General features: G+C 30.2%; 10 protein-coding genes across 18 annotated transcripts; 6 read left to right on the top strand and 4 right to left on the bottom strand.

The window, feature by feature from the left end:
• The first annotated feature begins 214 nt into the window (after positions 1-214).
• On the top strand, positions 215-1883 carry LOC126858399 (very-long-chain (3R)-3-hydroxyacyl-CoA dehydratase 2). Its single transcript, XM_050608677.1, has 5 exons — positions 215-439; positions 698-812; positions 1048-1283; positions 1371-1552; positions 1635-1883. Exons 1-5 carry the CDS (start codon positions 360-362, stop codon positions 1715-1717), a joined length of 696 nt encoding a protein of 231 aa, XP_050464634.1. The 5' UTR covers positions 215-359; the 3' UTR covers positions 1718-1883.
• A 106-nt stretch (positions 1884-1989) lies between these two features.
• Positions 1990-4042, top strand: LOC126858454 (39S ribosomal protein L37, mitochondrial). The gene is made up of 6 exons (XM_050608795.1): positions 1990-2456; positions 2548-2769; positions 2928-3047; positions 3130-3236; positions 3314-3496; positions 3583-4042. The coding sequence occupies exons 1-6, from the start codon at positions 2278-2280 to the stop codon at positions 4002-4004; spliced, it is 1233 nt and encodes a 410-aa protein (XP_050464752.1). The 5' UTR covers positions 1990-2277; the 3' UTR covers positions 4005-4042.
• Positions 4025-6107, bottom strand: LOC126858460 (cyclin-dependent kinase 20-like). Of its 5 annotated transcripts, none has more exons than XM_050608808.1 (6): positions 5972-6107; positions 5387-5588; positions 5087-5275; positions 4757-4993; positions 4433-4660; positions 4025-4317 (listed from the first exon to the last, which is right to left on the bottom strand). In XM_050608808.1, exons 2-6 carry the CDS (start codon positions 5570-5572, stop codon positions 4162-4164), a joined length of 996 nt encoding a protein of 331 aa, XP_050464765.1. In that variant the 5' UTR covers positions 5573-5588; positions 5972-6107; the 3' UTR covers positions 4025-4161. The 5 variants fall into 5 exon arrangements, with proteins under 5 accessions (XP_050464765.1, XP_050464767.1, XP_050464766.1 ...); XM_050608810.1 differs by having other exon boundaries at positions 5942-6083; XM_050608809.1 differs by having other exon boundaries at positions 5889-6026.
• LOC126858475 (trafficking protein particle complex subunit 6b) lies at positions 6032-7227 on the top strand. 3 transcript variants are annotated; one of them, XM_050608839.1, is made up of 3 exons: positions 6032-6151; positions 6450-6635; positions 6751-7227. In XM_050608839.1, the coding sequence occupies exons 2-3, from the start codon at positions 6510-6512 to the stop codon at positions 7150-7152; spliced, it is 528 nt and encodes a 175-aa protein (XP_050464796.1). In that variant the 5' UTR covers positions 6032-6151; positions 6450-6509; the 3' UTR covers positions 7153-7227. The 3 variants fall into 3 exon arrangements, with proteins under 3 accessions (XP_050464796.1, XP_050464794.1, XP_050464795.1); XM_050608837.1 differs by lacking the exon at positions 6032-6151 and adding an exon at positions 6158-6377; XM_050608838.1 differs by lacking the exon at positions 6032-6151 and having other exon boundaries at positions 6158-6635.
• A 245-nt stretch (positions 7228-7472) lies between these two features.
• LOC126858447 (cystathionine beta-synthase) lies at positions 7473-10400 on the bottom strand. The gene is made up of 6 exons (XM_050608785.1): positions 10283-10400; positions 9809-9930; positions 9483-9592; positions 8765-9368; positions 8390-8660; positions 7473-8294 (listed from the first exon to the last, which is right to left on the bottom strand). The coding sequence occupies exons 2-6, from the start codon at positions 9892-9894 to the stop codon at positions 7845-7847; spliced, it is 1521 nt and encodes a 506-aa protein (XP_050464742.1). The 5' UTR covers positions 9895-9930; positions 10283-10400; the 3' UTR covers positions 7473-7844.
• A 286-nt stretch (positions 10401-10686) lies between these two features.
• LOC126858479 (peptidyl-prolyl cis-trans isomerase NIMA-interacting 4) lies at positions 10687-11835 on the top strand. Its single transcript, XM_050608845.1, has 4 exons — positions 10687-10714; positions 10969-11131; positions 11310-11429; positions 11520-11835. The coding sequence occupies exons 2-4, from the start codon at positions 11033-11035 to the stop codon at positions 11676-11678; spliced, it is 378 nt and encodes a 125-aa protein (XP_050464802.1). The 5' UTR covers positions 10687-10714; positions 10969-11032; the 3' UTR covers positions 11679-11835.
• Positions 11836-11964: 129 nt separating this feature from the next.
• LOC126858472 (uncharacterized) lies at positions 11965-15800 on the bottom strand. Of its 2 annotated transcripts, none has more exons than XM_050608833.1 (5): positions 15544-15800; positions 14872-14990; positions 13182-13361; positions 12930-13095; positions 11965-12589 (listed from the first exon to the last, which is right to left on the bottom strand). In XM_050608833.1, exons 2-5 carry the CDS (start codon positions 14984-14986, stop codon positions 12388-12390), a joined length of 663 nt encoding a protein of 220 aa, XP_050464790.1. In that variant the 5' UTR covers positions 14987-14990; positions 15544-15800; the 3' UTR covers positions 11965-12387. The 2 variants fall into 2 exon arrangements, with proteins under 2 accessions (XP_050464790.1, XP_050464789.1); XM_050608832.1 differs by having other exon boundaries at positions 14872-14993; positions 15544-15793.
• A 1524-nt stretch (positions 15801-17324) lies between these two features.
• LOC126858434 (gastrula zinc finger protein XlCGF26.1-like) lies at positions 17325-21597 on the top strand. Of its 2 annotated transcripts, none has more exons than XM_050608766.1 (9): positions 17325-17556; positions 17666-18281; positions 18786-19320; positions 19518-19785; positions 19868-20065; positions 20179-20346; positions 20450-20642; positions 20717-20946; positions 21102-21243. In XM_050608766.1, the coding sequence occupies exons 2-9, from the start codon at positions 18153-18155 to the stop codon at positions 21103-21105; spliced, it is 1725 nt and encodes a 574-aa protein (XP_050464723.1). In that variant the 5' UTR covers positions 17325-17556; positions 17666-18152; the 3' UTR covers positions 21106-21243. The 2 variants fall into 2 exon arrangements, with proteins under 2 accessions (XP_050464723.1, XP_050464722.1); XM_050608765.1 differs by having other exon boundaries at positions 17328-17556; positions 20717-20950; positions 21102-21597.
• Positions 21598-22154: 557 nt separating this feature from the next.
• On the top strand, positions 22155-23808 carry LOC126858471 (pseudouridine-5'-phosphatase-like). Its single transcript, XM_050608831.1, has 5 exons — positions 22155-22341; positions 22418-22541; positions 22780-22998; positions 23070-23302; positions 23368-23808. Exons 2-5 carry the CDS (start codon positions 22478-22480, stop codon positions 23548-23550), a joined length of 699 nt encoding a protein of 232 aa, XP_050464788.1. The 5' UTR covers positions 22155-22341; positions 22418-22477; the 3' UTR covers positions 23551-23808.
• A 446-nt stretch (positions 23809-24254) lies between these two features.
• On the bottom strand, positions 24255-24931 carry LOC126858480 (NADH dehydrogenase [ubiquinone] 1 alpha subcomplex subunit 2). The gene is made up of 3 exons (XM_050608846.1): positions 24710-24931; positions 24520-24626; positions 24255-24402 (listed from the first exon to the last, which is right to left on the bottom strand). Exons 1-3 carry the CDS (start codon positions 24790-24792, stop codon positions 24314-24316), a joined length of 279 nt encoding a protein of 92 aa, XP_050464803.1. The 5' UTR covers positions 24793-24931; the 3' UTR covers positions 24255-24313.
• Between the last annotated feature and the right edge of the window lie 1943 nt (positions 24932-26874).

The raw sequence follows: 26874 nt of genomic DNA, 5'->3' as shown, positions 1-26874 counted from the left end.
ATTTTTTTTCCACTCTAAATAATATACGTCTGTTCATGTAATGCAAAAAAAATTTTTTAAAATCGGCATACGCTTAACCTTGCGGGTTAAAAAAATGAATATGCATGAAATTATGAGAAACAAAAAAATTCGCTATCGAAAGATGTAATTTGATTCGTGAAAGAGTACACTTCATTCTTGATTGGTAACAAATACATAGCTTGATTGGTGAGCATTCATACGTACATACATGAATAGGGATTTTCACAATGACTTAGCATGTATATTTTACAAAGTGATTATACATTCTCAATAAAGTATTCCATTGCAAACATTCAAGAACGGAGCGCCGAAACGTTTGAAAAAATTTCTACGTAGATATGCCTGGAACGAAATCCCAAAAACCTGGCGCTCTTTCGAAACTTTATCTGGTGTTATATAATCTCGGACAAACTTTGGGGTATGTTATTAATTTTTTCTGTAATATTAGATGAATAACGAAACGAGTAACTTAAAATATTTGCTCTTTAAAACATTATGTAATAGAAATTTGTTTATTACTCGGTTATTTTTATTAAGAGTTTTCCTTTATATACTTATTATTGTGTATATAAATATATAAATATATAAATATATATATATATATATATATATTCTTTATATATATTATTCTAACATATGCTCACTTTCAAAACTAATCTTTTTTCTTTTATTTTAGATGGAGTTACATATTGTATCTAATTATACAACATTACATAAATCCTTCTCATAATACTTTGTGGGATAAAACACAGCTTCCTGTAATTATTTTTCAGAATGCAGCTGTGTTAGAGGTATTTATAACATCTTACTAAGGGTAGAATATAAACAGAAATAAACAGGTCATTTTTAAAGTTAATAGTTTTTAGATTTTTAATGAAAATGTTATTAGCAGCAATATTTGAAAAAGTGTTATAAAAATTACATAATATAGTATTACATAATTAGTTATATATACATACATACATACTAATTATATATATTATTTAGTTTATGAATGGTTTATTATAAAAACTTACTTTTTTTCAGATAATACATGCAGCAATTGGCATTGTATCTTCCAATGTTATAACCACAACATTGCAAGTTTTTAGTCGTGTAATGGTTGTGGTTGGAGTTATCTTGGCTACTCCTGATTCGTATGCTGCTGCATCTCCAGGACTTCCGCTAGCTCTCATTGCATGGTCTATCACAGAAATCATTAGATACTTCTATTATTTTGCGAATCTTACTGGTATTGTGCCATATATATTAGTCTGGCTCAGGTAATCAATCTTTTTATAATTAAAAGATATTAAGTTTATATAGTTGTTGCTTGATTTGTGTAAACATTAATTAAAATATGTCTTTAGATATACTACGTTTATTATATTGTATCCGATTGGGGTAACTGGTGAATTATTATGTTTCTATGCTGCTGTGCAATACTCTAACGATAATTCTGACTCATGGAGTTACATTTTACCAAACAAATGGAATTTCACATTTAGCTATTTGTATGTTTTGATAGGAATTATGATAAGTTATACACCATGTAAGTATACATATTATAGGATGTAGGTAAAATAATATAGAAAACAAAGTTATAAACTATGAATTATAATGTTTTGTTTCAGTTTTCCTTCATCTTTATCTGCACATGTTTACACAAAGGCGAAAAATGCTTAATCCTAGTGCAACGGTTAAGAAGGCTCATTAGCTATAAAATTTATATAAAAAATAAAATTAAATTAAAAATTGCTATATGTATATAAAGGGGATAGGAGAGATAATAAAAGGGATATAAAAGGAGGAAAAATTTCTTTTGTACTAAAGCATATTATTAATTTAAAATGATATGCATACTATTAAATATATGAAATATTTATATTGTGTATTTATTTATTTTGTCCAAGCTGCTATGCTAACTATTCTTATTATTTTCAATAAGTTTTTGTATATTATCTCAATCGTGACTAATTTTCTTTTCGCGATAGAATGAGATAGAATATCGATTATCGATTGAGCGCTAGTCTGTCATAGGATAGAAAAAAAGATTATATGTTTTACATATTATCTGAAAAAAAGAGTAAATATATTACAAAACGGAAATCCTCCGTTTAATCCTGTTGATGTAATCACGAATATCAACATTCATTTCAATATTATTTGATAAGAATTTAGTATTACTAAAAAAAGAAAGTCTCCCAGTGAAAAACATAACCTTCGAGATCTCACATCCATTATTATTATCTATCTATTTTAAAGTTAAGATATACAATGAAGATCACGCAAATATTATACAAGCAACACATAGGCAGACAGATTACTAAATTATGGCATATAAAACGAGAACGCAAGATATCCAATGACAAAATAGATGATTATTTGTCCAACCAATATGGGATTCAGGTAAAAAATGCCTTAGATTTGACCACTTCAAAACCGATCCGTTCAAGGTACTTAAAAAGAAAATCTATTTTTTTTATAAATTATTATTATATATATCACATGCATTTAATATCAATTGAAAACTGTATTTTATATCAGGTTGGAAATAGAAACACTCAAACCAAAAATATCGTTTGACGAAACACATCCTGATTGGAAAGCTCAGGCTTGTTTAATTTTTAAGGATCATAACGTTCTGCAAGAAGGTTTTCGTCAAGCACAGATATTAACAAACACTATATGTCTGCCAGACAGCTCTTCAAATTATATACAAGATTCATTCTTAGATCTACCAGAATATGTAGATGACATAGTAAAAAGGTATATTAATATTAGTTTTTTAATACATATATTAGGCTGACAATAGAGAATGAGATGTAAGTGCTTACATCTGTTATAGTTGTGGACGTAAGAGCCTTATACAACCTGCTATCAGCCTTATACATTCAGATCTTATATATATTTCTTGTTATTTTTAGGATAATTTATACTTCAAATATATTTGATGCTCATCAAGAAAAGCTACCAAAAAGGAAAGATCCTACAAGACCTGCATGGATATTTCCTAGAGATTATGGCTTAACCAACTGTAGAAAAATGTTAGCAAATTAAGAATTAAGTATTTTGACATATAACAAGTTACACATTTATTCTATTAATGCATACTTTTTATTTTTATAGGCGGAATTTATCCAGAAAGATCTTACAACTTTGTGAATCTTTATCTGGTCCAGATATTGCAAGGAAACGATGCATATTGTATGACGGAATTACAAAATTAAATTTAGGTAATCTATAACTATATGTTTAAAAATATTAAATATTTTGGACTTAAACATTGCGTAATATAAAAATGTTTTTCCAGAAAAAGAATCAGATCTTATTCAATTCACCTTAAGATCAGATGTGATGATCATGTCAGTAAGCCCCCTAAAACCATTAGAAAGTTCTAATTGCAGTATAGAAATAGATCTTCCAAACATCCATCCGATGCATCATACTATCAGTTTGGATCAGACAAACTTCTACAAAACTGAAGACGTATATCGTGAGTTTAACTGCTTATTATATTCAATATATACATTGACCTTATAATATAACAAGTAGTAGTATAAGTTGTATTACATCCAACAGCTGTCAGTGCAACAACACCTTGGAAAAATGTCCACACTATCTTTGTACATTACGACCCAGAGGAAGTAAAAAATTTGACGGAATTGGCTGTGACAGAAAGCCAGATTGTTGGTCGCACCCTGATAAAATCGTATACTATGGCAGCGTTTCGTGCACGACAAAAATTCGGCTCATCCGTAAAAAAATTGCCAGAACCCGTTACCTTGCAGTGTATTCAATCAGACGGGAAGAATTATCACTTTTTCATATTTCAACTCAATTCGCTAGACGCTAACGATGCCAACGTGAAAAATTTTTGGTGTGCTCTACCGCCGTTGACTCTCTACGAAAAAGCCGAATACGATAGTGCCAGGCCTGTAGTAACGGGTTATAATCCAGAGGTGTTCAAAAGGATATTGACCTTTTACAGGAATGGCAATTAAATAAAATCTGTTAAATTAAATAAAACTGTTAACAGATTTTTAATTGTTTCTATATGCAACATCTTTCATTTATCATATATATATATATATATATATATATATATATATATATATATATATATATATATCATTAATATACAGCATGTGTACGAAATTGTTATATGATTCTCAGAAGATTCTCGAAAAGCGTGCTTGCTTGCACATTTGGGTTGATTTCTTTTGGTTTTACACATAAACGATGATTCTGTGGTGGTTTTATTAAATTCTTCATTGATGGATAAGGTTTGGAATAAAAATATATGTGACACAATGCCTGTAACAATTTATCAGTTTTGTTTATATATATATATATATATATATATATATATATATATATATATATATGAATATATATATGCACATGCAAAAACAATTTTATGTTATAGCACCTGCTCAGCTGTCAGGCGTTTTGACGAATTGTAAATCAAAATTTGCCTGATTAGATCGATAGCTTCAGGTTGTGCATCTTGAATAATATTTTCCCATGTTGTACCTTTGTGATAAGGAAAACTGATTTTATTGTAGTCTGGTAATGAAGTCAATCCAGGCCATGATTCGGATGTAGGAGAGCCTAAATACTTCAAAACTATAGCTAGCTGCTCAATATCAGTTTCACCCTGTTGCATAATTTTATAAAACATCAAGATTTTGTATCATATATTATAAAACACTAATATTTTATCAATTTATTTCAATGAAAGTAGAGTATTTACTGGAAATAATGGAGAATTGTTTAACATTTCGCCGAATATGCAACCGATCGACCACATATCGATTGCAGATGTATAATATCGCGCTCCATAGAGTAATTCTGGTGCCCGGTACCATCTTGTAGCAACTTGATGCGAATACGGTTTTGTACTATCCTGCCACATCAATCTGCTTAAGCCAAAATCTGCGATTTTCAATATACCTTCGGCGCTGATCAATAAATTTGCAGGTTTCAAGTCCTAAAAGTACAATTAAAAAAACTTCAATATTTTGGAAGAAATTGTATCTATAAATCTCATTAAAATAGGAATAATTTTTGAGTATTCGAATACCCTATGTATTATGTGCTTTCCATGTACATATGCCATACCCTCCAATAACATTTTCATATATGTTTTAATTTGCCCCATTGTCAAGGATATGTCAGCATCTCTCAACACTTCCCATAAACCTGTAGGCATATATTCAAATACCATTATAAAGTCCAACCCACTTGGGAAAGCATCCAATAATACAACAACCTGCAAGCAAACTGCTATAATTACAAATGTAATAACAATGTTAAATTAAAATATAAATAAATGTTTTAAAAATACAACTAATTTCATATTTTAAAAAGAAAAAAAATATACATAGGGATGTTCAAGTTGTTGTAAACTTTTCACTTCGCGTATAATGGATACGGGTAAGCCATCTTCAGTTCTTTTAATCAGGATTTTCTTTAATGCCACTTCTTTATCCCTAAATACATCATGTGCTTTCAAGACCAAACCTTGCGCTCCTTCACCAATTTGACCATTGATAATATATTTCTCCATATATCTTCTATTTTATCTTAAACATTTATATTGGAAATATTATTATGGATATAATATATTCATATATTATTAAATATATATATATATATATATATATATATATATATATATACATATACATATATATATATATATATATATATATATATCATAATTCAAATTAAATACTTAATTAAATAATGTAATATTAAAATCCTTGTGTATAAATCTTATAACAGGATCCTTATATTTATTAAATAAATATTTTTGAAAGATTGAATTGTTTGCTAACATATTTTATATTTTGATGTTTAGGAAATTAATTATTAGTGCATACAATACGATTATCCTGTATGTATGGAAAATGTATTTTACAGTTTCCATAGTTACCAGGTACATATACTAAAGTATATATCATACATGTATATATATGTATATATTTTTTCCTCTCATGGCATATATTGATATTTTTGTCTCTTTTCCACGATGCTGATTGGATTTTTTCTCTGTGCTTATTTCATGAGGCACGTCCCATCTAACGTCCGCACACTTACAGTATTATTTCATCCTTGTTGTTCATCAAAAGTTAAACAAAGACAGGTAATACTCGCGAACGTTGCAAGCGTTAAGTGGAACGCGCCCATGATAACTGCACCGACAAGATATTATCACACACCTATTGTTAACGATGCATGCGCGACTATATGCATACGATATGTATTAGTATACATACTTTATAATATTTTACAATCGCAAATATATAGGCCACTAATTTGTTTAATTTGTGATTATTTCAATGAACGATCTAAACATAAAGTTAATGACTGTATGTATCTAGGTTATTTAAAATATATTATGTAAATGTAATACACGTATCATACATATTTTAAAAAAATAGCCTGCACATGGATAAATTATACACAATCGAGTAAAACGAGAAATAATATCAACGAAAAAAATGAAGCAACAAATAATTGATTCCAAAGCAAATCCTAACGCAACTGGAGAAGCCGACGATTGTCTCTTTGAATATTTGCATGCTGAATTAGTCAATTATGTTTTGAGCAAATCATCTAATACCGCGGTAAGTAATGAACATAAGATAATAGTAATATGTATTATTTGCATATACTATATATATCTTCTTTTATTTACTATAAAAAAATTCTCTGACTGGAAATATATATTGTTTTCAATAGGAAGGCGAAGAAGAGCTTTCACGTTTAGAATGGATGGGATTCAGTGTTGGATACAGAATTATTGAACGACTAACAAGAGAATGGAGCAGATTCAAGGATGAACTAGATATGATCAAGTTTATCTGCACAGATTTCTGGTCCAGCTTATATCACAAACAAATTGATAATCTCAGAACTAATCATCATGGGGTATATGTGTTGCAAGATAATGCTTTCAGATTATTAGATAAAGTTGGTACAAGCAACAGCAAACAGTATCTTAAAGAGAGTCCTCGTCTGCTGGCTTTCACTTGTGGTCTTCTCAGAGGTAGTTTAGCAAATCTTGGAATTATTAGTACTGTTACAGCTGAGACTACTACATTACCAAGTTGCAAATTTCATGTTCAAGTTCAAAAAATTTAATAGCTGTTCTATCATTTGAGAAACAAAGAGATATATAGAGATATATATATAAAAAGAAATTTAAATATGATAAAATTTCTTGTATTTATCTAATATAAAGAAATATAATAGATATTTATTATATACTCCACATACATTTTTTGTGTTTAGTTAAAAGAGATCATTAGTTTCTAGAATGAGAATAATTTTATAAAGATCTCATATATATATATATATATATATATAAAGTCAAACACATTTTTCTTTTAATATATCCATGAATTATTGATGTTTTTACTCCAAAGTACATTCAAATATAACATTTATTTATAACAATTGAATATTTGATATATTTTTATTTTTTATTTCACTTTTGCACAATTCCATAATTTTATAAAATTATTACAAAGTTGGATGTATAAAACTTAAATGCTTGAAATTTACAAATACTAAGAAATCCTAAGAAAACTTTTATCATTATATTAAAAATTTTTAATAGATATATAATTTTCTTCATTGATTTTTTCATTACACAGATATAAATAATGAATTACTTTTTACAAGATTCTATAGATAAAAAAAATAATAGCATCTAATATAATATAGCAATTCAATTCCAATTCAACCATTCTTATATCTAATTTTCTCAATTATACAAATATATTGCATAAACGACAATCTTATTTTAGCAAATGTAACTACATGGATGAATTTTACATAGTGCCATTATTCTGCGCTGTATTATCGCCCTTAATTATAAAATTGAAAATGTCATTTTGATTTACAATCCCAACTAAAGCATTATTGTCGTTTAAAACTATGGCATAAGATTCTTTTTCAAGAATATGAGATAGTTTGCCCAATATAATCGAGACTGAAACTTTCGTGAATTGCTTGATCATAACTTTCTCGGCACAGTCTGTTTGCTTTACTGCACCGGAAATCAAATTAGACAGGAGTACGTCTGATGTGATAACACCTCTCACATGTATTTTCTCATCATCAGTTACCAATAATTGTTGAATGTTGTTAGCAGTTTTAAAGAAATCCACAGCATCTTGACATGACATTCCCTTTGGTAATATTGTAGGCTTATTTAATGTTAAATTGAATAATGGTATACTCCACCACCATTTATTCATCTCTATTGAAGTTTTGCATGTCTGAAGGAAAAAATTATAAATTAGTAAATATTTTATATACTTCTACAGTTATATTTAAATGTATGATATCTTAGATATATCACAAATAATTTTACCAAAAAATCTCTGGCTTCCATCCATTGATCCGATACAAACTTTGTCATGTAATTACGTATGCCATCTGGCAAAAGAATGATCAAACGTTTATCCGCCGACAGATTTTTAGCGATTTTAATTGCCGCTGAAAGTGCCGCTCCACTGCTACCGCCACATAATAATCCCTCCTGACGAATTAATTTACGTGCTGCATTTAGTGACTCACAGTCCTCTGTCTTCATCCACATATCAACAACATTGCGATCCAAGACTGTTGGTACAAAGTCATATCTGCAAGATGTAAAAAAAATTTTTAATCGACTTTTTATTTTATGTAAAAAAATGATAACATTTTATCAAAAGCTATATTATTTTGTAATATACATGATATATACCCGATTCCCTCTACTTCGTAAAAACCAACATCCTCCTTATTCAACTCAGGTGGCTGTGCCAAAATGCTTCCTATTGGATCCACACCAATAATTTTTGTATCAGGGGACAGTTCCTTCAATTTGCGGCCGATTCCGGTGACAGTCCCTCCAGTACCAGCACCAACTACTACATAATCTATTTTGCCATCACATTGTTCCCAAAGTTCAGTCGCAGTTAGATCATAATGTGCTAATGGGTTGCCAGAATGAGTATATTGATCTAAGACAATACTATTGGGTGTCTCTCTCTGCAATTTCTGAGCAACGCTGATATGCGCTTCCGGACTATACCAAGCAGCTTCAGTTGGCGTTCTCACTATTTCTGCTCCAAGAGCACGAAGCACATAGACTTTTTCATTAGACATTTTCTCTGGCATCACAATGATGCATTTATAGCCCTTGACTGCTGCAGCCATTGCTAGACCAATTCCAGTATTGCCACTTGTTGGTTCAATGAGTGTATATCCTGGTTTTATCAGTCCCTTTTCTTCTGCATCCTGTATCATTCTATGTGCTATTCGATCTTTTACAGATCCCCCAGGATTAAAAAATTCACATTTTGCATCTGTGTAAAAAAATAGTAATATAATAACAATAGTTGATAAGAACTTTCATCAGAGTTTCAAGTTTTCCTTCATTTACAAGATATATAAAATATGATAAGAAATTTTCTACCAACACATTTCACATTTAATTCCATGAGATTTAGGAATATTATTTAACCGAACGAGAGGCGTCTGACCAATTGCACTTAAAATGTTAGGTAATATTTTGTTGCGATTTGGCATCCTGTAGAAAACAAAATAATAAGACACATTTATTGGAAGCATATTTGTCTTGTATATTTTAATATAATGTTTGATTATACATACAATATAAAATACATGATATTAAAATTTGCAATGTTTAAAATGTTACAATGACATATAAATTTATTGTATCTATGATACAATAAATTGTATCTTTCCAATTGTCTAATAAAGTTTTCAATTCCAATAAACTTACTTTATTCGTTTTGTATGGGGTGAATTTTCCTCATTTGCTTTCCATGTGCACTTAGCTGGTTTGTCTGGTCGTTTTAACTCCATCATTAAAACTTTCGTCTTTTTATTATCAATCAAATAAACCTTTTTTTAGAGAGAAAAAATTGCAATAAATTGTACAGTTATAATATTCTTATACAAAATTAAAGTACAAAAAAAAATATCAATGATGTAATAATTCAATATGTCATGTAAACTTCTGGCTTATATAGATTAGATAAAATGGATTATATAGATCTATTATTATTTGTAATACAAATGAAAAAATTTCAATGTTTTAGAGAAAGGAAGAATTTAAAAAATGGAAACAGAACGATTGATGTAAAGAAAATATCGGTGTGTTGTATTAATATTAATCTTGAATTCGAATAGAAAAGTACGTCTTATTAAACAATATCATGTAAAGGAAAACGCAAAATATAAAAATCCAAATCACCAGATATATCCAGATGTATCACAGTAGTCACAGTAGTCGCTTATCGATCATTATATATATATATATATATATGTTGCATTTTAAACATAATGGCACGTGGCTGTCCTCGTGTTCATATTATCATACATTACTACTTTATTTTCATGATAAAAGCTTTGAATATTTTTCATAATATAAATATATACAAGGAGTAAGTAAATTTGTTAACAATTTTAAACAACAATAAAAATCTTTCTTCTTTTGAAGCAAAAAAAAAGAAACAAATAAATAAAAACTCAGAAGATTTATACTATAACTATAATAGGAAATCATCTTATGATAATTTTAATTTGCATCTCTATTTTATCAACTAATGATAAGTTAAATTTAAAAAATTTAATAAAAGAATAAATTGAAATATGAATTTACAAATCTAAAGCAGTTCATGCAATTGTAAGATAAATAATATTAATAAATATTAACTATTATTCATAAATATTTAATAATATTAATAAATATTTTCGGATTAGACGTATCGTGTTTAGATTTGATATGCATATACTTCTTATATATTCCTCTTAAATATTCTCTATATTCTCCTAGATATTCCCATAAATAATTATAAATTTTATCATCGATAATCAATCCTACTCCTTAATTATTTACTTATTATATCGTATATTTAAAACACGGACATTTTTCTATAGTTACGGAAGAAACTTATTTATTTTTCATCAATGGTATATTGATATAACCTGAAATTGCACGAGCATGCCGCCGAAAAAGAATGCTGGTGCCGCGAAAACCAGTAAGGGTAAATCCTCGGAGGAGAGTGGCAAAACAGAAAAAAAAGGTGGAAATGCAGTGAAAGTAAGAAAACATTTTGTATCGATAAGTAACATGTATACTATATAATTATATTGTGAATTATTAATTGTTATGATAATCGAACACTTTATTTTAAATATTGTATACAGTATATTGTTACAGCTTTTATCATTTCTGTATAGTTTATTTTACAGAATTATTTTTCTATGTGCAAATACAGGTTAGACATATACTGTGTGAAAAACAATCGAAGATATTGGAAGCACTGGAAAAATTAAAAGCTGGTCAAAAGTTCAATGAAGTTGCAGCGACATACAGCGAAGATAAAGCAAGATCTGGGGTAACATGAATATATCGAAAAAATATTGTCTTAATAAATTAATTGAAAATAATAGTGTCTGAAATTTTGCATTTTGTTTATTATCTAAAGGGTGATCTTGGTTGGATGACACGTGGTTCCATGGTAGGACCTTTTCAAGATGCTGCCTTTGCATTGCCAATTTCTAATCTAGCATCTCCAGTTTATACAGATCCACCAGTAAAAACAAAATTTGGATATCATATCATAATGGTAGAAGGTAAAAAATAGTTTTGAGTACATATTTTTAAAGTACTTTTATAAAGTTGTTATATTTGATTAAGTAAATATATGATATATATTATTAGGTACACTTTGTGAAAGTCTCTTGTTTAACATCTGTATAATATGCATATATTTTTTTATTAATAAACATAATTTTATGTAATTTAAATTTTTATATAAAGAGGGAAAAATATAGTTTATGCATTTTATGCAAACAATGTAACAAGCAGTTAAAACTTAATGTGTGTTATAAATGAACTGCTATGTTTTTTAATAATGAAAAAATATAGAATCATTTATTATTTACGAATTTATTGCTACTCTGGATTGATCAATTAGTATTTTTTAGAAATGTAGTTATTTCATACATCTTTTTATAATAATCTAAGAAATGTATGTGTGATAATAGAAACTATAGTTTCTATTTTATCTAATTTTTCCCATCTATCTTTAGGGATTTATATCTAAGAATATAAATAGTAATATTTCCTGAACTCAAATAATGCCTATAAGTTTAATTAAATAATTCATACTATGTGAGGTTTAATGAGTATGAGATGTTATAATATTATATATAATAGTAATAAATAAGATGTTCTATATGCTACTCAGTCGCTTCTCTGGCGTAGATACACATTTGAATATTGTAACATTATAGGTGCTAAAACTGATTTGAACAAAAGTGAAACTATTGTTTTACAAAGTTTCTTTTCCATTATATGCGAATGTTGGGATTGGTAAACCGAACATATCTCAGGAGAGACTCATTGTCTTCGCAGACCCATGGTTTCTTATGATGACATGCCACATCATGCCAGTTCACTCCATCATTGTAAAATTGATTGAGGATAGCCAAGCAATTCTCGGGAGCGCCGCCTTGAATGGCCTCGCGATTGTCAGGCTGTGGTTTGCCGATACTAAAGAAAACACATACAGAACGAATTCTCATAAGATGAATCGAGATATATACATTATCGTTTTGTCATTTGATAGTATACGTTTAGAAACCTTGACTACTAAACGCACGATCATTGATTATAGAGCAAAAAATAACAGAGAATTGCAGCGGGAGGATAAAAAAGATTTAATCACAACTTGTTCAATATCCTTGAGCTCAAAAGTGAGGATGGCGTATGCACGATCTTCATTTCGATATATGTCGATATGTACAAGCGTTTAAATAGCAACGTTGAACAATACAAAATTATAGGTCGGTATACATCATCGATATGTAATATTGCAAATAATAAATCTTACCCGCCGCTCTCGGACCAATCATTTTGACCGCGATCATTGGTGGGTGCTAACTTCTGCAACTCGGCGGTCCAGAACCAACCGTTAATATGAAGAGGCTGCAGATCCGGCCTGTCACAACCTTTGAAATCACAGAGGCGACCGGAAGTCCAGATGTATTTCACCTTGTCTGCAAGAGAAGCGTGTCACATTAACATTTTTAAATTTTTTTACTTCGATTACCCACGAAATGCAGAATCAATTTGCAGACAATACTTTGAACGATGCGGCTCTTGATCAATTCATTCTCCACGGAGGTCTCCAATGAAACTAGATCCATGCAACGTTGTCGGCAAAAGTTTCTACCCGATAACCAGTCCACTTCTTGTCCGGCCGTTCTCGGATCAGCCCACGAAAAATAATAGCCTTTTCCATTGAATCGTTCATGGATGGTCCCTGCGAGAAAAACCGCAATTAGAAAATCGAGTGAATTAAACCACACAGGCACTAGACAATAGACAATAATCTTTAAGAACGCTTTGAATGTTTAAGAGATATGTTTACAATAGGAAGAACCGAGGTCTTTTGCTTGTTCCCGGAGTGAAAGTTGCGAAATCAGTGTCAGTCGAGGCGGCGACCCCGGGTAAGTCACGACCTAGACATTGGCACCCGCACTGTATATTGATTTTATCACGTGCGTCACTTTCCAAATAAAGAAGAAGAAAGTTTTTTATGAGGGGCGCGTCTTTGGAACGCGCGTCAATCGGCTACGCCTAATGAATGGATAATCAGTATCAGGTTCCGTACATAACATATTCTCTTCCATTTCTTCCTAGTTTAGAATCTCAATGATGTTTTAAGGCGGATATCTCTCTCTTGCTTTGATTTTTAATCTATTTAAATAATTTAGATTACATAATTTATTAGAATTTAACGTTTTTACAAGATGAAAAAGAAAAAAAATTAGCATAATTTATTTTACACCAAAAAAGAAGTTCAAATATTTCACATAAAACTTAATAATCTCTTCTTTTGAGATAATTTTGATGCATTCTTGGAAGTTAAGTTAAATTGATAAGTCTTCCATCTATGAATTCCTGTTTAGATAGGACAAGAGAATGTTGGGAGATGCTGATAATTTGGAAAAGACATTCCAGATTAGATAATTAATGGTGATTTATTCTCACTGGTTCGAACCAACCAAAAACGCGATGAACGTGAAAGTGCCACCCGACATTCCGTACTACTTACGACGAGGATATTTACAATTCAAATGCGTTCGAGTTATACCGCCGTCGGTGTCATCGTCACACTTTCTATAACGAACATCGAGCAAGATGCACAAGATGTAAAGGATGAACGGTCACGTATAATTAGCGCGATGCGGCGTAAGAAGATACAATAATTCCGCGACAGAGACGGAAGATACAATAATCGAAGGTTTGAGGCGGAGTAGGAAATTGAAAAACGGTTGAAGGAGGAAGATTCCGCACCATAGGGTCGCGGCTTCTTTTTAATGACAAATATTGAAAATACTTTCTCCGATTTGTAGTTTCCTCGAATGTTTGACTGCTGAGGGAAATAGAATGAAGACTCTCTCTCTCCGACGAACTTTTAGAGAGAGCATTGGGAATGCTTGTATTATTTACATCCTAACAGAAGATCAATTTATATAAAAATTTTAAGCGATAGTTTCCACGGCCAACTTACTTGCATAAAGTTTCTGAGAACCATAGTCGACAATTAAATTAATTTAGCATTGAATCAATAATTTATGCTTTTAATTTTTACACAATAGCATAATGAAAGAGCCTTATTTTATATGATTAAAATATTTTCACATCAACATAATATAAAAATTTGAAAAATGAGTAAAAGATCCATGTTAAAAATGTTTAATGCTTAGGAGATAATTTTAAAAGCTCCAGTTGCTTGCATAATTTCTGATAAAAATAGTGAGACTTACTTTGTGCGCAAAGTGCTGGATTCGGCGATTCCAGAATCCGACCGCTGGGTTGTGGTTGAAATTGGGCGGAGGACAGCGTCACAAGAGCAACAAAATACACGATGAGTGGAATCATTTTTCTTCTTTTCATATTACGACCAATAAAAAAGAAATGCAAAAAAATTAATATTGAAATTTAATTATAATGAGCGAGATTTATATATTTTATATATATTTCGGAAATCTATTAATAATTTTAAGAAATCTTAATTAAAATCTTAAAAATTTTTAATAATTTATCTTTTTATATTCTGATTGGTAGAAATGCTTTCTTCGTTATTTTTAAGTTTAAATGAATTTTCTTGAAGAGGCGGTGTCCTCAAACCGGTTCTATATGATTCCAATGCTATAGGGTGGTACCTTGTGTTCAGTTTTATTTTATATGATAGATGATAAGATTTAATTCAACTAATGTTACTATGATTCCTTTTATTTTTTTTTTGTTGTTTATATACATAAAATAGATAAAATATAATTAAAAAATCATAGAATTTTTTCTTAATAATTTAGTACGGAATATAGTAAATAAATAATAAAGTGAACAATGCTTTTTAAAAAACTCAAAAACGGGAATGTGTGAAATGTGTGATATAATTTGCATCAAATTATTTTTCAGAAATATGTTGAATTTACCTGATACGATCAGCAACTCGATTATAATCAGCAAGATTAGATGTTTCCAAAGTTCAAACGCACTGATCTCCACAGAAGAAACTTCAACCGGACAGGTACCTTCCACCTGATGCTGTCCTACAGATGCTCAACGAAGAACTGCAGTGTTTTCTTGACACAGGCACCCCTATATATACACAATGAGGACACATCGCGTCAATACTTTTCCATCCAGTGCCACGTTTTCGAGCGTCGAAGTCTCCATGATTCGCCCGTTGAAGATTTCGAGCCATACATTTCCTGTGAATCGTTCGATCCCTCCTTCTCTTTGTCTTTGTGCAAGAGTCATCCTTGGATGCGAATCTGATGATTCTCATTGTCAGAGTGATGCTCGATAATCGCACCTTTTCTTGCAATAAAATGCAATACGCCCTGCGACTATTTTTCTCAAACATGATTATTCGAATGGCTGCTTTCGATTTTCACTCGTTTATGGGTAGCTGATTAAACTGGCTTTAGTCGAGTTCATTAACTCGTATCCAATATTCCGCGGAGACCATAAATACTTTCTAGAAAATTTTGAAAACAACATATTGTGTCGAAAATAATTCCATGCATAAGCTTGATCAATTTTTAAAGAATTAGAGAAGATAATACAATATTCCTGAAGGAAATTCCAAGATTTTTTACTAGAACATAATTTATAGGATTTTTTCTCCAATTCCTTAAAGTTTACTATTTTTATACAGATTGTATATGAAAAGTGGAAAGTAAAATCTATGTTGATGTGAGTGAAAAGAAAGTACACGAAAGCATGGAAATTGAAATAACGCTGCGTCAAAAGTTCTCAGAAAAAGTACATTTTGTAATATTCAAATATGTGAAAGAAATTAGCGGCGTGCAATATTTGTTTAAGACGGTCCGTTTTTGATTGCGTTTGACTTATTGAAGATTTCTGAGAAAACATGAACTTTCGCTTGTACGTCCATGGAATTTTAAATGACCTCTAATTTCGAACATTTTTTTTGCTATTTACATGCGAGTTAATCAATTTGCAATATATTTATTTTTATATTTTGAAAATCATTATAGAAACATTGCATGTTTGATTCTTTAAGTCTTTTTCTCACATCAGAAATTCGATAAATTAAAAAATTATGAAAATATTTCTTTTGAAATTTATAGATATTTAATTCTTTAAGAGATTAGAGATTGACTTTATAAATTAAAAATAAGAGACGAATGAATATAAAAATGTAACAAAAAAATAAGGAATTTCATTCTTTAATGTTCTAATTACTCTTCGCTATAATTAAAATGGCAAGATAGACATGGAGAGAAATTTTCGTCTGCGAATTTATTTTGCTTCTTTGCTTTTGAATTCTTTTTAAAGCTGTGATCAGCTAATCAGAGATATGTGATGTGATACTACGCAACAGAATTGGGCGCGTTTAGGAAACAATTGTTGCACAATCGTTGAGCATCGTCTTATCAATCCTCGACGTTGATTTGTTGGTCCTAGAAGAAAGAACCAATCAAAAAACGTTCAATATGCAACGGTGTGTTTCCTGAACGCATCCATTGATTAATATTTAAGCGGGGAGCACACACTTTTGCATAAGCGCATAATCATAAACATAAAGAAATTGATTGATTTACATACATATACATAAGGAAATGAACCAATCAATTTCCTTATGCTTGTGATTATGCGCTTATGCAAAAGTGTGTGCTCCCCGCTTTAGGGCGGGAGCACAGATTTTTGCATAAACGCATAAATAAAAAGCCCATATCGGTAAACGCGGATATCTTCAATGACGACCGTCTATGCTATGAATGCAGGCGCTGACAATACCGAACCGCGGGAATAAAGCGTGCGCATGTGCTATGCGTATGAATCACAAATCAGATGTTTTTTTTTTGACCTAGGATAGGACAAACACAACACTCAAAGCTCTGACAAATATATCTGTTTTCGTGGAAACATTATGGAATACTCGCGGTCTTTTATTCGCTATTCGAAGACGAGGAAAGGTAATCGCCGACTCGGTCGTGATCAATTGCCGTTCGTGGCGCAACAAGTCGCCTCGTATTATTTTTAATCAATCAATTTTCATTATTCTTTTTTAATTGAATTTCTTAGGAGACATATGAGGAGGGATAAGGTTCAAGTGGATTTGAATCTATCGACTATCAGTCATCGATTCTCTAAAGTTACACATCGCCCCAAGTCGCCTCGTTTCAGCGCTCATAATTATGATATCTCACGGCGAGTAGCGAGAACAACATGTCCGCTGTGTTCCGAATCGGTGTCGTCCGTGGCGATCGTTTGTTTACTAGCGGTCCGATATGATAATACGCGCGCGATATACACGACTTTTTGTCTAGCTGCCATACTATGAATGAATTATCGTCTCGTAGAGACGCGATACGCACACCACTTCTGTCTGCCTTTTCCTCTTCAAACATCTCTGACACGGAGAAACTCTTGTATGGGTTAAGGGTTCGAGATCGAACCTGATATCAGCTGCTTCACCCTGTAAACGGCCTTTAAGACGAGCACGATGCATCTTCGCGCAGTGACGCCGTACGACGATCTTACGCGTACGAAAATTCTGTATGTGCATTGAATGAGAATGACGGAACCGGTACTTTGCCGGCTGTGTGCCGAGACCAAGACGAATCTCATCGGGATCTACGAAGCTGAGGGACAGAAACTCGCGATTGAGGCTAAGATTGCAAAGTGTTTGCAAATACAGGTAAATTTTTAATAAAGCGAACGTTCTCTCTTTATTGCTCCCGTAAAATGTATTTAATTCAGAAAAACAGAAATATTTTATTTAGTATTGTAGCTTTATTCCAAGATTCACTGCCCAGATTCACTGTTAATTTATAATTCACTTATATATATTATAAATTTTTAATACTGCCATGAATTTCGAATCGCGTCTATAAATAATAAGTGTAATGTAAATTGATCTTAATGTGTGTATAATCAAAATAAATGTTTGTTTTTCTTGGATTTTAGATAACTGCTAGATAATGCTATTAGGAAGTTAATGTAAATCTTGCAAAGGCAATTTGAGTTTGCCATTTTATTGAGCAATAAAATTAAATTGTTTTTATATTTGATAAAATAACTTACGTATTTGTAGTAATATAATTACGATGTATGTATAGATTTAATTACAATCTAAGTTACACAAATTTTGATATTTCTGATATATTTTTTATCTTTAATAATGACTATTATAATTATGCAGGTTCTAATAACAGACAGCTTGCCACTTACGGTTTGCATAGATTGCTGTGATTTGTTGAATCAATGCAGCGAGTTTTTTGAAAAGACCAATAAAGCACAAATATCGCTAAAACAATTATTAATTAATTTAAAGCCTGAACCACAACCGATAGAACCAAATATAGATTACGTGGAAGAGACTATAGAGTTTCCAAAGGATGAAGTCAACAACAGGGAAGAGATAGCTGAGTGTCAATCAGCTGACAATTATATCAATGATACAGTCAATGTTTTGAATACTTATGATTTTATTGAAGGATGTAATAAAAGTGACAGTTCCAAAACTCAGGAAACACAAGATAATATAAAACAGAAGAAGTGTAAGATACAGATGAAAAAGAGTTCTCCTAAACAGACTAAGAAAAGATTAAAGAGGAGAAATCAGATACAAAGAATGGAAGAAGAATCTGAGCTCCATATGTCTTCCCAGATAGACAAGGAACAGAATGATGCAGCTGTGAAAAATAATTTGAAGATTGTAGATAATTATATATCTGGTAAGATATTTTAATATATATATATATATATATATATATATATATATATATATATATATATAAAAGAGAATAATATATATAATATATACTTTTAATTTTATTTCCTTTATTTGTTTCTTTAAAATCATGTTTAAATATAATTAATGCTAATATAGATCTATTATAAGTCTAATACAATATATATGCTTTTAATTTAGAGACAGAATCTAATTTAGAAATGAGAGAAACACGGACAATGGAAACAACTAAGCATGGAAGGAAAAAGACAGAAAGTTTAGAGAGATATCCTTGGCTGTGTACCGATTGCAATGACAAATTACCAAGTCTAGAAGCATTAGAGGAACACCATGAAACAGTGCATAATCAAAAAGCCAAGTATATGTGTGTGCAATGTTGTAAGGTTTATGATAAATACTATGGGTTTCTTACTCATGTTAAGAGGCACAAGAATAAGGCAAAGTTTAGGTACAAATTATTTGCTGTGTACAATTGTGTAAAATTTTGGATATATGAACATGTTTGTTAATATTGTTCAATTTAATTTTAGCTGTGAAGATTGTGGAAAGTCGTTTGTACATAAAAAAGTATTAGACTCTCATAAGACAATTCACAGTGAAGAACGGCCATTTGTATGCCAAACTTGTGGTAAAGCTTTTAGACAGCAAAGTGCTTTATATATTCATAATCGATGTCATTTACCCGATACTGTGAAAAACAGATATCCATGTGATCAATGTGATAAGAGGTTAATATAATATATTTTTTTTATATTTCAGAATGATTATATTTTACAATGTTTATATAACTAGATTATATTTTACAATCTTTATATAACTAGATGATAACATTTATTTTTAGATTTTCTACAAAACCAAATCTAGTAACGCACAAACGTATTCATTCTGGTGTCAGAAACTTTACATGCGATCAATGTGGTAAGAGTTTTATACAGAAAGGAAATTTAGAAGCCCATTTTTTAACTCATTCTGTGGATAAGCCATATAGCTGCTCTCAATGTCCAAAAGCGTGAGTCAATATCATAAACATATCACATTATTACATTCATGTACATTATATACATGATATATACAATATATGATTTTAAAAAGAATGAAATGATATTGTACAGATTTAAAACACCTTTGCAATTGAAGAAACATGAGACAGTGCATACAGGTGCCAAGCCGCATCAATGTGATGTGTGCGGAAGAACCTTTAGGGAGAAAGGAACTTTAAGGGAACATCATAGAATACATACCGGTGCTATGCCATTTACTTGTGAATTTTGCGGGAAACGCTTCCGTTTCAAAGGAATATTAACTGTAAGCTATTAAAAGATTTTTATCATATGACGTTTTTAAAATACCGATTTAATACTATTATTTCACAATTGCAGACACATAGGCGACAGCATACGGGAGAGCGTCCGTATAGTTGTTTAGAATGTCAGCATCACTTTACAAATTGGCCAAATTATAATAAGCATATGAAGCGTCGACATGGAATCAATACTTCTCACACTAAACATCTGACCAACAATCAGCAATTACAACAGACGACAGAACAAACACAGCCTCTCGAGGAAGAAAATCCGCTCTCTGTACCTCAAACAGAATCTCCGACAGCGCAAGTATAAAATGTTTATTTTCTAGTATTAATAAATATATCAATAATAATAAAGTAAAGCAAAAATAATAATATATTACTAAATTATTAAATATTTGGAACAATAGTTTATGTACATTTGATTAATGCAATATTTAAATATTGTATTCTTACAGGTAATACAAGCAGTTCCTTATGCTTCAACATCACAACCCATAGTTATCCAAGCTATTCCAACAACTACTATTCAGACTTTCCAAACGGACGTCAATGGTACTGTTCAAGAAACTGTATTCAGAGAACGAAACACGACTTATTTCAATGCAGTACCGACCGCACTTCAAAGTTTTTTGCCAACAAACTTGCCGTATAATTTTTATAGCATTTCAAATGTTACGGAAAATGATTTAATCCAACATAGATAAAATTGTTTCTTAAGACCAAGCTTAAATAAAGATAACTGTTTTTGTGCTGATCGATTATGAATCGAAATATATACAATAATAATGTAATGTTATTAAAATTACATAATACAATATACGTAAATACATACAAAGATATAATTACAAACTGAGGAACAAGAAATTTTATTGATAATCAAATGTAAATTAAATGAATCCATTAGTTTGATGAAATTAACTTTTAATTAATTAAAATAATGAATTTTATAAATACTTGGTCACAGTGATTTATAATGATGTAGACCTCCAAAAAACAAAAAGATTGCACAACAATATGGAGAAATTACAAAAATTTATTATGTGAATAAGTATCAGTCTTTTGTATATAAGAATAAAAACTAGAAGAAATAAAAAATATTAGAATAACGAATGAAAGAAAAGAATAAAAAATCTAGATAAAATATTCACATACATTTTATATTGTATACCATAATTAGTATTAAGAATATTACAATTGGTATGTGTATATTTATACACGTACACTTGTTAAACTACATTTATTATTAAATACATTTCAAGAATTTTTATAATAAAAATTTATATTGTAGCTACAATTTATATATGCTATATAATTTTGCATTCTTGTAATTATGTTTTTTCACAGTATCTTTTTAATGTAAATTGTAAATAATTTGTGCAATCACATATATTTTATGTAATATATTTGAGATAATCACTAAGGATCTGTGTTTTAACACAGATGTCTATAATAAATATACATCTGTGTTTTAACAACAATGATGCTTCCTCTTTGCTCAATGATTCTGTTGAGAGGGTTAAAGAAAGTGATATATTAATCAAGGAGGGAGACATCTATCGTTCGATACCACATCTATATATCGAAATCAGGTTACACGTCGCAGGACACGGGTATTAGTGCAAGTACAAAGTACCTTATCACGGAATCACGAAGGAGAAACGAAAAATATAGCATTAATCAGTCGCATATTCTAAGGTATATTTCTCATTTTTATAATAATTTTTTATTTTTCCTCGAAATAAAAATATATTACATAGTTTTTTGAATACAGATTTCTACGAAGTCTTCGGCAAAGTACTTGGATAACCTAGTAGAAATTAAATTGTGTGCAATGGATAGAACGAATTTCAAAAGCGTCACTCATTGCATTTTCGATATGGACGGTCTGTTATTAGGTAAAGATACTTTCCGAATTTTCGAGAAAAATAATATTTATGTGTATTTGATTTTATAAAATATTTTTATATCGATAAAAATTTTATTACATCACTTTATTGATATTAGCATAACATAATATCAATATCTTAATATTGAATATTAACTTCTCTTTTAGAATTAATTTTTTTTATAGAAATCAGAAATATTTTATTAAAAAATAAGAAAAAACAATATAATTGATATTTTCTTCTGTAGATACAGAATCGCTATATACAATAGCATACAATCGTGTTACTCAAGAATATGGGAAAACGTTTACTTGGGAACACAAAGCAAAAGTTATGGGTTTAAGAGGCACTGAAGGTGTGCAAGCTATAATAAATATGTTACAACTGCCAATTACATTGCAAGCAGTTGAGAAAAAGCTTGCTTCTATATACCGAGAAATATTTCCTCAATCTAAAATTATGCCAGGTGAGTTGAAGCAAATTGAAAATAATTTAGCATTATATTTTAATTGATTCTAATACAGACATTACATATAGGTGCAGAAAGACTGCTGTTGCATCTTAAAAAAAATAATGTACCTCTCGCACTAGCTACAAGTTCAAGCAAAGAAAGTAGCGATTTGAAAACCCAAAAATGGAACCACATATTCAACGTATTTAATCATAAAGTGTATGGTGGTACTGATCCAGAGGTTTTCCGTGGGAAACCAAGTCCAGATATATTTTTGATTGCTGCAAAACGTTTTCCCGATAATCCTGATCCTTCAAAGGTTTGTAGACTTATATATATTTTAGATCTACTTGAAATTAATCTATTTCTTTATATACATTGTAGTGCCTAGTTTTTGAAGATTCACCAAATGGAGTGCAGGCTGCTCTAGCTGCTAAAATGCAAGTGGTGATGGTGCCGGACCCTCAGCTTCCTAAAGACCTCATTAATAAAAATGCTACATTGGTCTTAAAAAGTCTGGAAGACTTTAAGCCAGAAGATTTTGGATTACCACCATTTGTAGACTGAAATTATTTGTTTTAGTCCACCAAAAGGAATATAGAAATGAATTAGATTTCATTTTGTGTAACTAAAGCCATATTATAGGCATATAATTATGACAAAAAAGATAAAAGTCTGCAGGCAGGCTTTCGTGCACATGTAGATGTGAAATCTGATTAATGTACCTAGATTAATGTTCACTTAAAAAAAAGTGAAAAGTATTATGTTCGAAAGAGATTATATTTTCATACTTGCAGAGGAATTATCATACTGCCTGAAGTTAAATGAGTTTAATGTGAGTATAATGTAATTAAAACCTATATCAATTACATATATTGTAATTGTATAAAAGAGATCTTGTGCTATTTATGTTTATTACAGTACAAAGTTTAAATATAGATATATTTATATATATAATTTACTAACTTAAATTGGAATGTTTCAATTCAATTTTTTTTTTAATATTGTTTTTTTCTTAGATTATAATTGTCAAAATAAACTTACAAAGAATCTTTTATAGCACATGCTCTAAAAGAACAACTGCTTAATATATACATAAAAAAATAAAATAAATATTTTTCTGTTTTAGAAAATGATAATTCTTTTTACAATCTTGTAAAATTTTCTCTATCTGTGTATACTTTTAATATGTATACAAAGTACAATTTCTCTCAAGATTTCTATAAATGATTTTAATTTCTTACTTGATATTATACTATTCTTCTTTGAGATATTGATATAATTATTTTATTACAACATACTATACATATAATATATATTTAGAAAGTATTTATTTTTGAGATGCTAACTCTTGAACTCTTCCGAGTACTTCTTCAGGTTTCAGATTTGACAGGGGCACACAACGTTCTACACCGTATTCTGTAACAATATGTAAAAATAAAAGACATTTGAACAAGTATTTCTATTCGAGGAAAAAAGCGTTATTTGTAAATTGATATTATCTATAAAAAATTATAATATTCATCTTTAACGTACCATAACGCGCGTAAAGTTTCGGTTCGATTGACGAACATTCCCTAATCAAAACGGGAAATCTTGGATTATTTTTCTTCAACGACAAATATTGCTGCTCAATAAAGTCTCTGTAACATACACAAAAGTTGACAGGATTGAAATTAATTCAGATCACAGACCATCGCCTCTATCGCTTCGGTATCGATTTTACCTAACACCTTGACTAGATTTCGATGTTTGGCAGAGGAGGATTCTCAATTCTTTCAAATGTTTCCCAAATTTCACAGTAGCCATATTTTTCAATTATTTACAACCTTTTAAAAACACACCACTTTTATCACAATTCCAATCCTGTGCAATATTTCACGTTGGGAATAGGGATTCTGTTATTATGTCATTAAATTTGTGTATGCGGCTGCCATCTAAATCTATTTTTATCTTTCGAAACCTCGTACAGAAACGAGGATCTGAGAGCGATCATCCTGGACGTTTTTCGTGATATTCTTGCGTCATCTACATTCATTTCAGAAGCTACATAGAATTATAGTAGCCTTCATTTCCGACACTGTCGATAAAATTACCATTTGGTGTACGTCTGTATTAATTGTGGATCGGAAACACACAAATGATCGAATTCGGTGTTTCCTAATATTGTCGCAATTGTATTAATCTTTTGTTATAAACGTAATATGTAATATAATGAAAAATTATGTCCATTTATGATTAATAATCTTTTAACAATTTTTCATCCTACACATAACACGTGATCTAAAGATGCACATAAAATTTTCGTATTTGCCGGCGAATAGATTTTTCTAGAGAGAAGCATGAGCATCAAAGCAATAAATTAAAATTAATACAGAGCTTTTTTACTTTATTTAGCTTTATACATTTTAATATTAATAATATTCATACGTGATATATATTTCCATTTTAATAAATGAGTGCGTATAATAAAATAAGTTGTAAATGCTTTTACAATCAGAGATGGACACTTTTCGCATCACTGGCATTCATTTTTATATATATTATTTTTATACATTTACAAACTTTATATAATCTTAATTATATATTTTTTATCGTACACAGGAATTATTTATGCAAGCAGAGAAACAGTTGTCATACATAGATAATCACAATTGAATGATAATAAGAGAAAAGCGAAGAGTTGGGATATCGATTCTTAATTCTCAGGTCAACGGACATACATACGTCAATTTTTAACTCTTCAAGGGTTTCTGGCCTCCTTAATGAAAGAAGAACCGCACCCATGACAAACATTATAATTGCTGACGTCGTCCTCTTCGGCACTTATGTATGTATGATTGGTGCATACTCATTGTTAGTATAAAGTTACAGCGCATTTAAATAAACGCATTTAAATAACGTTACTCGTAATTAAAGATCTAAGCAACTTTAGATAGAATGTAAGTTTTTTTTTATTACGGGTATGGACAAGTAAAATCAATCGATTTTACGGAAAATTTTTTTAACTTTGTTTAACGTTTAAAAATCTTCGATATTTTTGGATAGAGCAATAAGATTGAGCAATAAGAGATATAGCTTAAATTGTATATTCTGTGTTAAAAATTTCTTTTGTTTTAACTCTTGCGGAAAACGTCCCAAATTTTTCAAATGTAAAAAAAAAGGATTTTGCAAAGAATTTACACTTGACATCATACGAAGCATTCTAGCGGCAAAGCGAATAATACTAATGGAGTTCGCTAATGGAGCCCTTTGTCGAAGCTTAAAATGCGAAAGAGAAAACACACTTGGAGCAGCGGAGAAAGAAATCGAATGGATCGCGAATATGAGCGCGATTATTTATAAAATGTTCGCCGGGGAGCAATTTCGTCTGCAATTAAAGCAAATATTATCCAACCGATCACGCGCCGATTGACTTTTCCACCTGACGGATTCTTGACAGCTTTTTCGCATAAAGGCAAACTGTAATAACGAATTAATTAAACAAATCAATTCAAACGAAAATTTTTTCGCTTTCGCGTATTTTTCCTCAGTTTCTTCCTCATTTCAGTTACCTTCTGTAACGCGTGATTTCCGTTACAGATGGGAACCTACGTGAACAGATGTACATCTTTTTTTGAAGATTTTTTTTTAGTTCGAGATTATCGAAAGTTAATGATGCGTAAGCAGAAGTGCGACGAAATTTGAAGAAATGTTAATACATCGAGTCAAAGTCGAACATCAACAAGTTAGGAAATCACCGCTATAAGATTTTTATTTTTTTCTTTCTGGTTTGTGTAAAAACGCTATTTTTGTTATTTCCAATAAAAGAATAATAATTTAATATAATATTAAAAATTTTTTATGAATAGAGAAATTTTTAAGAAATTATATGTACATATATTAAAAAGA

The sequence above is a fragment of the Cataglyphis hispanica genome, chromosome 25 (assembly GCF_021464435.1).
Source record: "Cataglyphis hispanica isolate Lineage 1 chromosome 25, ULB_Chis1_1.0, whole genome shotgun sequence".
NCBI lineage: Eukaryota > Metazoa > Arthropoda > Insecta > Hymenoptera > Formicidae > Cataglyphis > Cataglyphis hispanica.
The sequence above is the reverse complement of the archived record's forward strand: the minus strand, read 5'-3'. Positions and strand labels throughout refer to the sequence as shown.